Source organism: Notechis scutatus, chromosome 6 (assembly GCF_049901735.1).
Source record: "Notechis scutatus isolate UNSWTSFEM ecotype Mainland chromosome 6, rNotScu1.2, whole genome shotgun sequence".
NCBI lineage: Eukaryota > Metazoa > Chordata > Lepidosauria > Squamata > Elapidae > Notechis > Notechis scutatus.
This window is the reverse complement of record NC_142014.1, coordinates 66,375,189-66,389,789: the sequence shown is the minus strand read 5'-3', so window position 1 is coordinate 66,389,789 and position 14,601 is coordinate 66,375,189. Positions and strand designations below refer to the sequence as shown.

The 14,601-nt window shown below is 36.1% G+C and overlaps 1 protein-coding gene across 1 annotated transcript in view; it reads right to left on the bottom strand.

Moving 5' to 3' along the window:
* Positions 1–14,601, bottom strand: part of WNK1 (WNK lysine deficient protein kinase 1) — a 119,953-nt gene that overhangs the window by 39,033 nt on the left and 66,319 nt on the right. The window contains 5 exon segments of the mRNA XM_087968580.1: positions 2,842–2,859; positions 3,179–4,375; positions 7,104–7,361; positions 9,279–9,466; positions 12,966–13,302. Of these exon segments, the coding sequence (XP_087824706.1) occupies positions 2,842–2,859; positions 3,179–4,375; positions 7,104–7,361; positions 9,279–9,466; positions 12,966–13,302 (1,998 nt within the window).

Here is a 14,601-nt window from a genome sequence, read left to right as displayed (position 1 = left end):
AGTTTCAAGATATGTGGACTTCATTCCCATCCTAGCTGGGGAATTCTAGGAGTTGGAATCGACACATCTTCCAAGTTGCCAAGGTTGAAAAATACTGCATTAGAGATCTCACCTTACATGGATAAGCATGAGAATGCTTGAGGTAAAGCTGCCCTTTGGTCTACTTATGGCATGCTGCAATAATGTGGAAAAACTGGTACTATTCTTACCATAAGCAGATAACGTTGCATGAGGCACAGTGCGACCAATGCTGGTCATCTAGTCTCCATGTTCTCTATCTAATTAAAAAGCATTAGCTGAAAAATCACGATTGGTCAAAGATACAATGGAAGCAGAGCTAAATGCCTGGCAACTGCCATAGCATATGCAAAATTTCTGCTTGGAATGTGGAGAATTAAATAGTAAAAAGTAAGCATTATAAATAAAGAAAACAGAACAAATGATTGCATGAGTGTGAAACAAGAGAAATAGGAAGGGTATGATAGATTAAAAAGAAAGTAGTCTGATACTGTATGCGGAATTGCTGAATGCATGCGGAAACATTTATGGAGATTCCATATTATCTAGGTCATGGTTGTCTCAAAGGTGCTTTTTCAAGGAAAAACAAAGAAAGTCTAGTTGCCTTTTGAAAAAGCACCTTTGGGGCATGCAGGAAACAGAAGGTGTAAGTTTAAATATGAATGAAAGGGCTGAAATGTGTATCAAATGCATGAATTGGTATCATCCAAGTGGTATATGGAATTATATACAGGTGATAACTGCATGTGTTATGAATGTGAAAGATGATTATGCAGGAATCAGGGATAATTATAGAAAAATAGTGTAATATTCTGAATTAATTCAATGCATAAAAAATAACCCTGTTAGATGCAATGAAAGAACACATGGGAACAAAAGTACAGAAAAAGTGTTTGGACAATTTGAAAACCCAAAGATATTGCACTGCTTAAAAAAGAATTGTTTCAAATATGTGGTTAAGCATATCTATTCATGCATGCATATATGGAAAAAGAATGAATCAACAAACATGACTGTTTTGATATTTATGATGAAGGATGCGATTATTAGTGAAGGATGGAAGGAAATTAAATATTGTGAACGTAGAGCAGATCTTTTTTTTTTTTTTTTTGGCTAAGATCAAGAATGAATCAGGGAAAATAAACTTTTTAAAAAGTTTGTGTTAGTGGCAAATATCTGCAGCTGGAGTGTAGGATGAGAATGGAGGTTCATTCTCAGAGTTTGTGGATGTTTTGTTACCAGGCTAGGTAACATTAATGTGTTTTAAATAGTAGTCCATATCAAAAAGGGACTTGACATATAACACACTTTCCCAACAGAATGGATAGCCAGAAGTGGATATAAGGCAGCGGCCCCCAACCTTTTGGGCACCAGGAACCGGTTTCCTATGAAAGTTTTTTTCGCAGGCCAGAGGGAGCAGAAATTATTATTATCTATGTTTATAACTTTCTGTTTTATGTATAATTTTTCAAACAGCTGAAGATTGTATAATTTGCACACTTTATTGTGATATGTTCTACTACTGTCTAATTAAGCAAGTTTTATGTATTTCTGTGGTGCTTTGATGTCTTATTGTCAGAGTTTGACTACACTGATCAGCAACTAATTTAGTTTAATCAAGGAGAAAGATGAGCAGATAGTGCAGACACCCATGTATCACTATTATTACTCCTTATGCATATCTTCAACGGGGGCCAATTATGGATTGGTTGTAAAATTTCCTGAAATGTTTAAGTTGGGGGAGGAAGGCAGAATCTTGGAAAATGGAAAACTGGGGAACAAAATATTACTTTCTTGTTGAAGTGGATAATTTTATATTTGAGTATATGTACATAATATATCACTCAGCATCTAAAATTGCATTAATTTGCACATGTGGTAGTCTATGAAAGTATCATATGTGCAAAGTAATGCAATTTTAGATTCTGAGCGATACCTTATGTAATCCAACTCATATTTATTTATAGGTCAGACACATATTGTTTATAGGTAGTCCTTGACTTATGACTGGTTGCTTAATGACTGTTAAAAATTATGATAGATCCCCCAAAAGCTACTTACAACTTGTTTTTGAAGTTATGATGCAACAACCCCCCCCCCCAACCACCAATAATCACGTGGTTGCAATTTTGGCACTTGACAACTGACTCCCATTTAGGGGCATTAGCAGCATCCTGCAGTCGCATAACTGTAATCTGCACTTTTGCCAGTGTCTGATGCTTATTTTGGGGTTCTGACAAGAAACATCCATTGGAGAAAATTGATCTGCTTAATGACCACGACGTTTGCTTAATGACTACCACAAAAATGTGGTCCAGTCACATGATGCCTTAACTTTCTACCGCAACAATGTGCAATCATAATTTCAGGGTCAATTATGCCTGTAAGGACTACCTGTGGTGAACCTAGTCCTATGTAAGCTGGTATAAGATTGTAACCTCAAAACATAAAGTCAGTAAGTACAATTCTCTCTATAAAATAAGCTTTTTAAAAGTTTCATAGGACTTACTCCTAATTAATTTTATAGTGGTTTGTTGACCTGAATTTTATATAGCTAAATATTAAAGATTCACAGCACATTTATATTACAAAGTTCAAAGTATCTAGATGTTCTGTATAAGCACAACATACATGTGAACCATCATTTCTCTTGATTTTACATTAAGCAGTCATAATATACAATCTGAATAAGGAAATGCTGGATTAATTTTTTATAAAAATGAACAAGGATATTTTTGAGTGCTTCTAAGATCTCTCAAAACATCCAAACTCCCCAGATTTTTCATTTTCAGATGGCGAAAAGAAGCTGTAAATATCACTTACCTGAGCTTCCAAACTCAGCTTCAGATAAGTAAAAAGACAGGATTTTTACTTTAATGCAATGAAGTAATAACTTTTTACCATAGCCTATTACCCAGCCCTACAACCAAGATTTGCTTACAATTACTACACACTACACATAAGAGTCCCACCGAGGATGTTCCTAAAAAGATAGGACTAGAATGGTTCTAACAGGAAAAACATTCCTGGAGAAACAATCTGTCCTTCAGTACCAGAGTATCTTGGGAAGGGAGAAAGGAATGTAAGGAATCTTATACTATAGTGCCAAGGTAACACTAAAACCCCCCAAAAACATTTGGAAGCATTTTGTACTGGTAACCTGAGAATAGAATGTAGATGATCTTGTTGAAAACAATGCAGACAGTGCCTGTTCAGATGAAGTTCTTTGTGGAAAGTGGATGAAGACCTGTGAATCTGGCAATATCTTCTCAGCCATTTGGGAAGCAGAAAAAGATAAATCTGTGGCATATGATACAGATGTCCCACTCGGAGGGGGCGACAGAAAATCACTAGTATCGGAAGAAATTAACTGTGATGAGTCACTGGAATACCCTGGGCTACTTTCCAGCCAGCTCTGGAGAACAGAACTGCCTCTACTCATCATGAACTCAGAACTCATATAGTTACTCTGTTCCTCTTTTACAGGCTGAAGGCGAACAGGCTGCAAAGTTCTTTGAGTAGACTCCTCCTGGTTAAAATCTGTGTGACGATTTCTATATACACACTGAGATAAAGTTGTACTTTCTCCTGCAGTTACACTGGGAGTTTGAACATGGAACTCAAACACACTTGTTTGACCATCCCCATTGTGAGAGAGTATAGCAGGTGCAGAATGTGGAACAAAGACTGGATGAAAATTCATCTGTATGGCGTCTGCGCTCAATGGGGTTGATATGCCGGACACTGGCAATAATGGATTCATTCCAGAATCCAATCTCAAATTTTGAATTTGTCTTGCCAAAAACGTCTGCCCGGTTTGATATTCAAAAGCAGAATTTTGAAGAGGGCCACCTTGTACGTTTCTCAATTCAGGAGCTTGCAGCAAGTTTAGCTCAGTTCCTTGAGCATTATAGGATAGTGTTTCACAGTGTTCAGGTAATTGAGATTGATAGTGCATGCCCACTAAATATAATGCTTCTTGGGTCAATGTGTTTGTAGCATCTTCCGAAATTGCTTGTCCAGGTCTGTAATCGTTCAAGGTTTGAGTCAAGTTCAACACAGTGTTAGCCTGAATGTGTTCTCTTGTGGAATTATGAGCAGTTGTGCTCATTGTCGCTAATGTCTCTGGTGTCCAAACGGTTGGACTACCACCAGGGAGAAGTAGATTTTGACTGGTCTTGAACAAGGGCTGGAAATGGCAAGTTTGGGCTTCAAGGATAGAAGTACTTTTGCGTCGTTGAGAAATGGACACCCCCAAAGGGCAGGTGGGTGGTGGTGAGAAAGAGCCTGGCCGTTCATGAATGGTAGAAAAAATTACTTGGGAATCTAGTCCATACCGATGCATCATGGACTGAGGCTGTATTGACATGAACAAGACAAGTAGTTCAGACATTACAGAAACATATCACCATTTCAGCCCAATAAATGGCTGTCTTTAATAACCTTATAGAATGGCTGCACTTAGGTCATATTTAAGACACAAAAAGTGTTATGCAAATCCATTAAATACATCCATGGCAGAGACTGATGTCTATAGGAATATTTGCTTTTGTTAGAAGCCATTTTTCCAATGTTAGAAGCCATTTTTTTATTAAGATAAATACATTTTGTTAGATTTGTGCTTCAAAACCATTATTTCTTAATACAATTTTTTTTGCACTACAGTACACCTCCTGAGAAATAGTTGTCTAAATAGGAAGAGAATCTGCTTTTAAACTGCAGCAAAAAGAAAAGTTTAGAGATTATTCATTGTTTTCACACCTCCAAAACCTAGTTATAACAAAGGGATTACATTTGTCAAATGTTGCACTTTATTATTCCAGGATGGATATGTTATCTCTTATAAAACTCTCTGTTAAACATATTCCAATATGATTAAAACGCTCAGTTTTTCTTCTTTATACTAATAGGGTCAATTGAGACCAAATTTCAATTGTTCTGGAAAAGCAGCAGCAAATTCTCCTATGACATAGTAAAAATATAGAGTGACAATTAGTATCGCATATCATTTGAGGGAGGAAAATGTTTGTTTGTACTGTAGGAAAGTGATTCTAATTTCCTCTCCTTATCTAAAAATAATAATTTCAATCACTTCTGTATATGTTGCCAAGAAAATATATCCATATAGTTGCAAGATATTGAACTTGAATCACAAGAGCTTTACTTTTACCTCTAGTTGCTACTCAGAGATTAAACAAAAAACCCATTACTGTTCTTAACTAAAATTAAAAACATTCAGTGCATAAAATACTCTACACTGGGAGTAGACCTGGGGGGCCCATATGGCACAAAGGAACAGGGCTTAAGGAAGAAGAAGCTTCTACCTTTCCTAAAGTCCATAAATATGAGACTTGAGAATAATTTTCTTTAGCCCCCATGATAGTAGGGCAAGCAGTTGTTTCCAGAACAGATGAAGTTTAAAAATTGTTTCTGCCTTCTTTCCATTGTCTACTTCTTTACTACTGTGTCTAGCCAAATATACATACATGATTTTACCTTCTTCATAAATGACTTGAAGCATGAGCAGTGAAATCATGAAGTTGACAGATTAAAAGCAATGAAGATGTTATCTTGTCTAGTAACAAAACATCTGCAAACAACCAAGCTCAGAGAGCACGAAAGACTCAACAGTTACAGGTGAAAATTATACAGGTAATTAAAGAAAATGGCCCCAAAAGTTATCCACATAGTAAGCAAATTATATTTCAGTGCAAGTAAGTTTAAAATGAAGTATTGTTTGATTTAAAAAAATCATCATGCATCAGAGGATTAATAATATGGTACAGTATTTTGTTACAGGTCCTATTTGTTATAGATCTACTATAGAGGTAATGTTTATTATTTTCCATTTCCTTTGTGAATTTTGATTATTTTGATTATTCTCCTAATTGATTTAATTAAAAAAAAAACCAGTATCTTGCTTGAAACTGAGAAAAAGAAACTTTAGGTTTTGATGATTAGAATGATTTTGTAATTAAAGAATTGGCTTGAAATGTGAAGCAAAAGATTGATGTATTATTTTTGCAATGCACTGTATGCAAGAAAGTTGGAAGTTATTTTTTCCCTCTCTTTCTTTCTACTGTCTTATTTTTTGAACTTAATAAAAATGTACTTTAAAAAAAATCCATTTTAGGGAAAGGAACATACACACATGTATACACAACCAGACAAACTTATATAACAGTTATTAAGTCTGCCAGACTCTGAATTAATTTAGTAATCTTGTTGAAATATATGTATTTGTATTTCTATTGACAGTTTTTTGTTTTATTTCGTTTTTAATATTTGGCTGCAAAGTATCTAGAGTTGGTTTTTTTTGCTGTTAGTCACCCAAAGTCATTTGAGATGGGCTGTAAATTATTGATTGAATAATAAATAAAAGCTACTTTCAGAATTATTAACATATAACAGATAGAAGCACCCAATTCTGAGAAAATGTTAAGATGTACTATCCTTGGTTTGTGCTTAAATAGAAACTGCTAGGAAATCCAGGACTGTGGGGGTGTTTTTAAAAAATTCTGAAAGAAGGAATGATAAACCATTTCATACTATGTCAAGAAAAGTTGGCCATGTGGTTGCCAGAAAACCTGGCACAGAGGATCCTCATTATCTGCAGAAGTTATGCTGTATCATCACAAATACAGAATTAGCATATCCTGAAAAATGTGCATTGGGTGACTCAAATTTTTCACTGCTGTGTATGTCCATGAATCACCATAAAACTGCCCAATTATTAATTTTGCAACTACAAATAAGTTTTAACAAGTAAGCAAAGTTGCAATTATGGAATCCACAAATAATGAGAATCAACTGTACTGTCTACCTTTGGTTATTATCCCAACTGAGAAAACATTCAAATGTTTTTGAAATAATACAATAATTTTCAGATTCATCCTATAAATGTTGTGATACTTTTAAGCATTTTCCCAAAGTTTTGAACAAATTAATTTCTAACTTCAGGAAGGAGAGGAATTAGCTTTCCTATAGCACAGAATAACCATGGTGCCTTTTTATCCTAATCCAATACTAGAAGCCAGGATGTATTTAGTGGTAACTTATCTTAATGTGTCAGGAAAGTGACATACAGGGCTGACAAAGAGGGAAGGCAGGCTGGAGCGCCGCTGGTTGCGTGGAGAGGTGATATGCATGGGCAGGACACTCTCCAGGGCTTTGGAAAGCTTTTCACCAAAAGTTTCCTGCGGGGTAGTCCGAAGATAGGAAGAAGAAAGAGGTGCAGACAACGCTAATGCCAGGGTGGAAGGAGCACTGGGAGGGACCGGGGAGGGAAGGGAGGAGGGGGAAAGAGTGGAAGCACAAACTGACATGCTACAGCCATGTTGAGGCTAAAAAAAAAGAAAAAGAAATGAGCATAAATGACATTGACTAATGAACTGAAACTCAGGGACATAATCATGGCAGAAGACTGATACTGTTTATAACAGACAGGGTTAGGAAGAAACTTGATAGAGATCACACACAAAACTAATACGTGCACTTTAGAGGCCTCCAGGTTTTTCTCTGACTATTACATTTCACTAAAACTAAATCTACTACAAAATAGTTAGCAAGCAGTGTATGTAGAAAGAAGCATCTGTTCCAAATTCAGGTCTCCATTAGGTTGTGTTTCAGGGATCCATTACAGGTTTACTCTGTTTAGGCATAGAAAACAAGCTCTTAATGAAGAAGAGCTCTTTCTTCCAAGTGTTAACAATTAAATGTTAATAATATAACTGTCTCTAGTTATATTATATTATCTTCTCCCCCCCCCCCTTAAATTGCACTTTTCTTCACTTCAGTTGATTCTTTTTGAACTGGAATGGCCTCCTAAATAAAGCCTTGCCAGGATCTCTCTACAACTTTATTCAGCTAAGAATTATACGACACAAAATGATTCACATTTTAACCTGCACGTTTTGACTTTAAGATTAAAAACAAATTTGAAAAATGAACAATATTGTAGAAGAATTCATTAGAAAATAAAGATACTATAATCTGCTTACATTCCCAAGTTGGTTCAATCAACAAAATAAGCAAATTTTGTTGATTGAACCAACTTAGAATTTTTAAAAAGTTGTGTAGTAGCTCTTCCAGAAGCCAGGGTTGTTGTTTTTCTTCCCACCAAACATTTTTTTTAGGCTTTTTAATTATTTTCTTCCCAAGTCATCTCTCCATGAGATTCCCTCAAAACTGTAACTTCCCAAAAAGACTGAATTACTTTTTTTTTCTTTTCTGGAAATCTATTTGTCATTTGAAACTGGCCTGTTCAGAAGAACTATTAACATACTCTTGGTATTATTTATGATTACTGAACCCTGAAGCAAGGAATGTGAAGATTGTTTAATAGGGGTTATTGTTTAAACAATATTTTTAATGGAATCAGAGGAACTAAAATGTATGTATGTCAAACTTAAAACTGAAATGTTGCATTTGGATTAAAAGAGCACAAAGTTTCATAAGTGCATTTGAAATGTATGGCGATGCTTCTCTTCTAGCAAAAGATTACCTTTTCTAATTACCTGCATCAATATGATATAAATGAATATATGATTATCCAAATGTTGCAATCTTTGGCTATGGGTCAGAATCTATAACCAGTTATAATTTTTGTCAGTACAGACTCTACAAGTAGCATTTTTCATTAAAAAAGTATAATGAATAGAATAGGAGGTGAGATCTTCTAGAAGAGCCCCAATGGCAGTTCTGAAAACCCAGCAGAGAAAGGTAGAAATTATAGAGTAACACAAATGAACACATGAAGTGGGAAAGGTAACTGTGCCCATAAGCAATTAAAAGGGAGCTATAAATAAATGGAGACATAAGGTTCACTTAAAACTGAAGTGGTTACATGCAGCATTCTATAATGGTTAATACTTCTTACCTTTTTTAGCTGCAGTAAAGAACTTGCAACACATTCACATAACACATGTTTTATAAATGTCATCATTTGGTCAAAAACTCTATCCCATGATTTTTCTTCCACCCACAGTTCAATAAGGTTTGAACCTAACTACAGCTTCAAATACCTCTATGTATTTGCTTACTGCCAGTAAGCAAATGTTTCACATTCAGTTCACTATGCTTACTTTCAGAACATTCCTATTTTAAAGCAATATTAGAGAAAGGCAAGCAACAGGCTTGCCCACACAGTTTTCTTTATTACCTTTGAACAATCTCAGACTGAAAACCTAACGTCTAAAGACACCCAGGGAAATGGAACAAGATTCTAGGGTTCTTGTCATTCTGCTTAATTTTATGCTTACCACCGTAGAGGTCTGGTATCCTCCAGGCTGTTGTGACTGTGGCTGGCCAACAGGAACTGAATATCCTGAGGCTGGAAGTGTTGGAAGAGACTGTTCATGCTGGGAAGTGAAGGAAGCCGACGGCTGGCTACTCAAGCATGATTCACTAAAGAGAGACGAACCCTGGCCACTGTCAACTGTGCCATCAGCTGTAAAACACAATATAAATATGATTTTTAGATACCGGTTCATAACTTAAAGGCAAGTTCAAGTCTTGTAAGGTGCAAAGAACATTCTCATTTTCATTCTCTCTCTCTCTTTCCACTTAATATGCTGAATGTGATGTGCTGAAGGAAGATAGCACATAGAAACTGAATTTGGATACTCAGGCTGGATGTTGACACTAAAATGTTTAGACTATTAAGTCATATCTAATTACTACATTTTAAATAAATTACTATAATCAAAATTATATGTGGTGGAGTGATGGAGGAAGACAGGGGAAAGGATGGCCCATGGAGGGAGGAGACTTGCAAATTTCCTTTCAAGCTTCTCCATTGATTTTGCTTGTAAGAAGCCAGCAAGGAAAGCAGCAACTGGCGATCACATTCTTGTGGGGTGCTGCAACTGTCATAAGCGCGAGCCACTTGCCACTCGAATCACAATCACATGATAGTGGGACGCTGCAACGATTGAACTTCCAAGGACCAGTATGACTCATTCCCCACCACAGCACTAGGGCCACTGAAACTTTGCATGGTCATTCAATGAATTGTCATGAAGCAAAGGCTATTTGTTAAATAAATATTGCTCTCAATTTTTAAACAAATTCTTAAACAAGCCATTTCAACCAAACATTGGACATCCCACCCACGCCCATCCTGTAAATATGTTTGGATTTGCAGACATCTACCATCATGCAGCTCCTCATCTATACAGCAGATAATCCACAATTAGAAGTACTCATTCTGAACACTGTCTAAGAATGCATTCTTTTGCCAATAAATATAGAAATAGCTCATTTATATTTAGGGAACAACCACTCCACCATGCTCCATCCATGAAAAAGGAAGCATTCAAGTTTTCATATCTGAAATTATCAGGTGGAATAATACTTTTCATTTGATTTCACTTTTCAGGCAATAAAACCACTCAGTAAAATAATCAGTAAAATTATTTTAATATTTTGGATTTCTCTATTTACTGGGTCACTGATTTCAATATACAAAAAATGGAGAAAAACTCTTTATATCCCCAAATTTTTCAACATCAATTCTATAGAGATATACGCCATTCTTTTTATTACCATTACTACAGTTTGTCACACAGTCAGCCAGGTGTTTACACAATATCTGGCATTTTTTGTCCACCTAGAGTCCTTCCCAAGGACCTGGGTGGGATAGGTAGATGTTGTTCTTCAATCGCATTAAAGGTAGCACTGCAGGACGCATATTACTACTACTATGGTTATTATTTTCTTCAAATCCTGCTGAATAAAAATAATAGCATAAGATTTCTGCCAGTGGGTCTTTGAATTAAAAAAAAATGTTGCAATTCAAAAACAGACTGAGTAATAGCAAGGAGATATATAATAATTCTCCAATAATGATTCAACACTCTTCTTCAGCTCCAGGGGAATATTTTTAATTGTAGTCTCTAGGCAAGTTTAGGAAATATTTTTACCATTTATTCCAATCAAATCATAGAGAAACCCAGACACCATGCCTTTTGTATCTGAGGGACTTGACCTTAAAGAAGGCTGTTAAACCTTGTATCTTCCCACCCCGTCAGAGCCAGTATGTTAGTGGAACATGTGTCTCTGTGAACTGGTTATATGGTGCCTTAGTTTTCTTTTGTATTGAACTATTTTGTGCTTCTGGTGATCCTTTTTATCTTCTTTCTTTCTTTCTTTCTTTCTTTCTTTCTTTCTTTCTTTCTTTCTTTCTTTCTTTCTTTCTTTCTTTCTTTCTTTCTTTCTTTCTTTCTCTCTCTCTCTCTCTCTCTCTCTCTCTCTCTCTCTCTCTCTCTCTCTCTCTCTTTCTGTAAACTGATTGTTAGTCACACAGAGTTATATAGTTATGATGATAGACAGATATTAGTTACCTGGGCAGTAGTAACTATTTTGTTTATGATATAAAAGTCTAGCTTAAGATCAAAAGTTGTATCAGGCTGTTTAGAGGTGAGCTTCATGGACTTGGGAGATAATTATAATTTGGAGGAAAATAACTGAGACACCAATGTGTAATTTCCTTTTTTGGTCTTTTTCTTGCTTATATAATTCTAGTGATTTACCTAAAGTTTCCTCCAGCCTTTGTGTGTTGCTGAAGGATGCCAAGTAAGCCAAAAAAGAAATCATACATTTTGTGTCTCTGACATAATTATAAAAGAAACACCACTTTGGCTGGTAAACCATCTTAAGAGAAGAGAAAGGAATTAATTTTTCCTATATATGTCCATTCCCCAGCAGAATTATTAATTTTTGCCAATCCAATGATATTTAATGCTAACACATTCTTCAAACAATCAAAATAATGCCAATATATAGATGGGCATTTTGAGATGAAGTACACACAGATGAAATTAAATTGATTATGTAACTGGTAGAAGGAAATGCAAGAGCCTAGTTATTAATAGCAAATACATGACTATGAAATAGATCACAAATTGCTCATATGCTAGATTCAAGTTAAATTTTAGCAGCAGAAGAAAACCAATCAGTTTCCATAATATGGTCTTGAACATATGCCCATCATTTTCAAGGATCTGATTCAAACCAGTGATGCTAGGGTGGCAGTGGCAGTCACAAATGTCTTAGATTAATTTATGACTCACGCTTACCAAGTACATAGCTACGGTATATTTTCTACTTTAAGGAACGCTCTTTATATACCAGATAAACAAGACAGCGATATATTTTGTATTTGGCTGCATTGGAAAATAATTTAGCTTCATCTTGTGAAGAATAAGGATGGTACTGAAGAGGGAAATTATGACCAGTCTTTGAAGTTCTGACCATTGCAGTGCGCCTGCAGTCACGTGAACAAAATTGGGGCACTTGGCAACCAGTTTGCACTTACGGCCAATTGCAGCATCTGTGGTCCATGTTATTGCCATTTGTAACCTTCTCTGCTGGCTTCCCAAAAGCAGAGTCAGCAGGAAAGATCACACGTTGTCTGGGTAACTCTCCTCCCAGCCTTTCTTGTCTTGCTCACAATGTACCTGGACTACTTGGTAATGTAGGCAGTAGAGTGATTGTTTTCCCCAAAGGGGGAAAAAGTGCCTTTTGAACTTTTTTGTGTTTTTTTTAAAGCTCTCTTCTAAATAGAGGAAATTTGATCCCATCCAGATGACATCACCACAATTTGTGTGACTATTGGAGTTTAATAATAATGTTGGTGATAGTAAGGAGGATGTGAGATGAAGAAAAAGAGTGGCCTCCCCACTGTGATTTGATGACAATGGCAGCAACTGATTCTGCCAATGTACGGTCCTCTCCGATAGATATGAAACCAGCAATGGTGATTTGGATTTGGTTGCAACCATTTTGTCCCTGTAGGACCCAGTGTCTATTCCTGAACATAATAGCAAGGCAGAAACTGCATCCATAGTTACAAAAAATTACCATTAATCTCTAATGACAACTTAGCCTCCTCTATCCAAGAGTGGGGAAAAAATGGAAGTTGGGTGATGCGTACAGAAAGTACTTACATAATACAGAAACATTGGGTTGCTGGAACTGAACCTGTTGATGCTGATCTGCCTCGGGCTCCTCGGGTTCTACTTGGGTAGAAACAGAAGTTGAAGTGGTGGGAATGGCAGTGACACTTGTAGTAGGCACAGCCTGTTTTGTTCCTTGCTGGGCAGCCCCTGCTTGTGTTTTCTGTTCTGTCTGCTGTTTCTGATTGACTTCTTCTTGCTTTCTTTTCTCCTGTTCTTCCCTTACCAACTGACGCTGCTCTCTCTTTCGCTTAATCAAAGATACCCTATCCTTTATAGCTTTAGCCATTGTTTTGTGATCTCCTTCGCAGACATATCCAGATTCAACCTGAAAGAAAAACAGTTCATACTATTAGACAATGGTGTATTACAATAAATATATTTATTTCATTTATCACATGTACATAGTCGTCCATCTCACATGAAAGTGACTCTGGGAAGCATATAGCAATCAATTAAAAAAATAATGTATAAAAACATTCATAATGAAAAAAAAAAACTACAAAAAGGCACACAGAACAGAAACGCATGATATTAACTACACTAAGACAGCCATTTCTAGAATTAGAATTAGAATAACAGAGTGGGAAGGGACCTTGGAGATCCAACTCCCTGCTTCCAGTATTGGAGCATTTACAACTTCTGGAGGCAAGTTGTTCCACTGATTAATTGTTCTAACTGTCAGGAAATTTCTCCTTAGTTCTAAGTTGCTTCTCTCCTTTCCACCCATTGCATGACACAACAAAAATGAAACAATCGGTTTGTCAGTTTTAAAGTAACATTAACTATTACAAAAATATTAGAAGAAAATATTTGGCTTAAAAATTATCCATCATGGTATTCTCCCAAATATTTGGCTCAAAAATTACTCATCATAGTATTCTCCCAAAATATTGAGATCTTATCAAGGAAATAAACCACTTGTGCAACTATAATAGTAGCCAGTATTATTCACCCTCATAGGACAACTGATCCACAGCTTCCTGGAATGGAAGGAAAATCTAGATGCAATGTCCTCTGTTTATTAACATATAACCTACACTGAAGTCATAAGGTGAACTCAAACCAGGATGCTTTTAAGACTTGAATGTTTCAATTCACTTTTAATTAAATGTTGGTGTGATATGTATTCGATCAGCTATTGTTTCAAGGACTAATTTCTATTTGTAATTTTGAAATGAAAGTCCAAAATGTGCTTTTCCCAAAAGGCAAAACTCATCCAAGAAACTTGTTCGGTTTTAACTGACTGGCGAGATATGGAAAGGTTTATATTCTTTGCAGACATCCATCCAGTCATTAGACTTTCTGAGGGTCGATTGTTACTGAGTCAGTTCGTTACAACTGGAGAAGTTACTGGATGAGAAGGGGAAACATTTACAAAGAAAAAAACAAAAACAATCCAGTTGCTTTTTGGAAAAAGCACCTTTGGGACAATCATGACCTGGATTAGGGGTCTTCAAACTTGACAACTTTAAGACTTGTGGACTTCCAACTCCCAGAATTCCTCCTCCAGTCATGTTAACTCAGGAATTCTGGGAATTGAAGTCCACAAGTCTTAAAGTTGCCAAGTTTGAAGACCCTTGACCTGGAAGATTGATAATCTCCATAGACTTGAAATGAAAGGTTT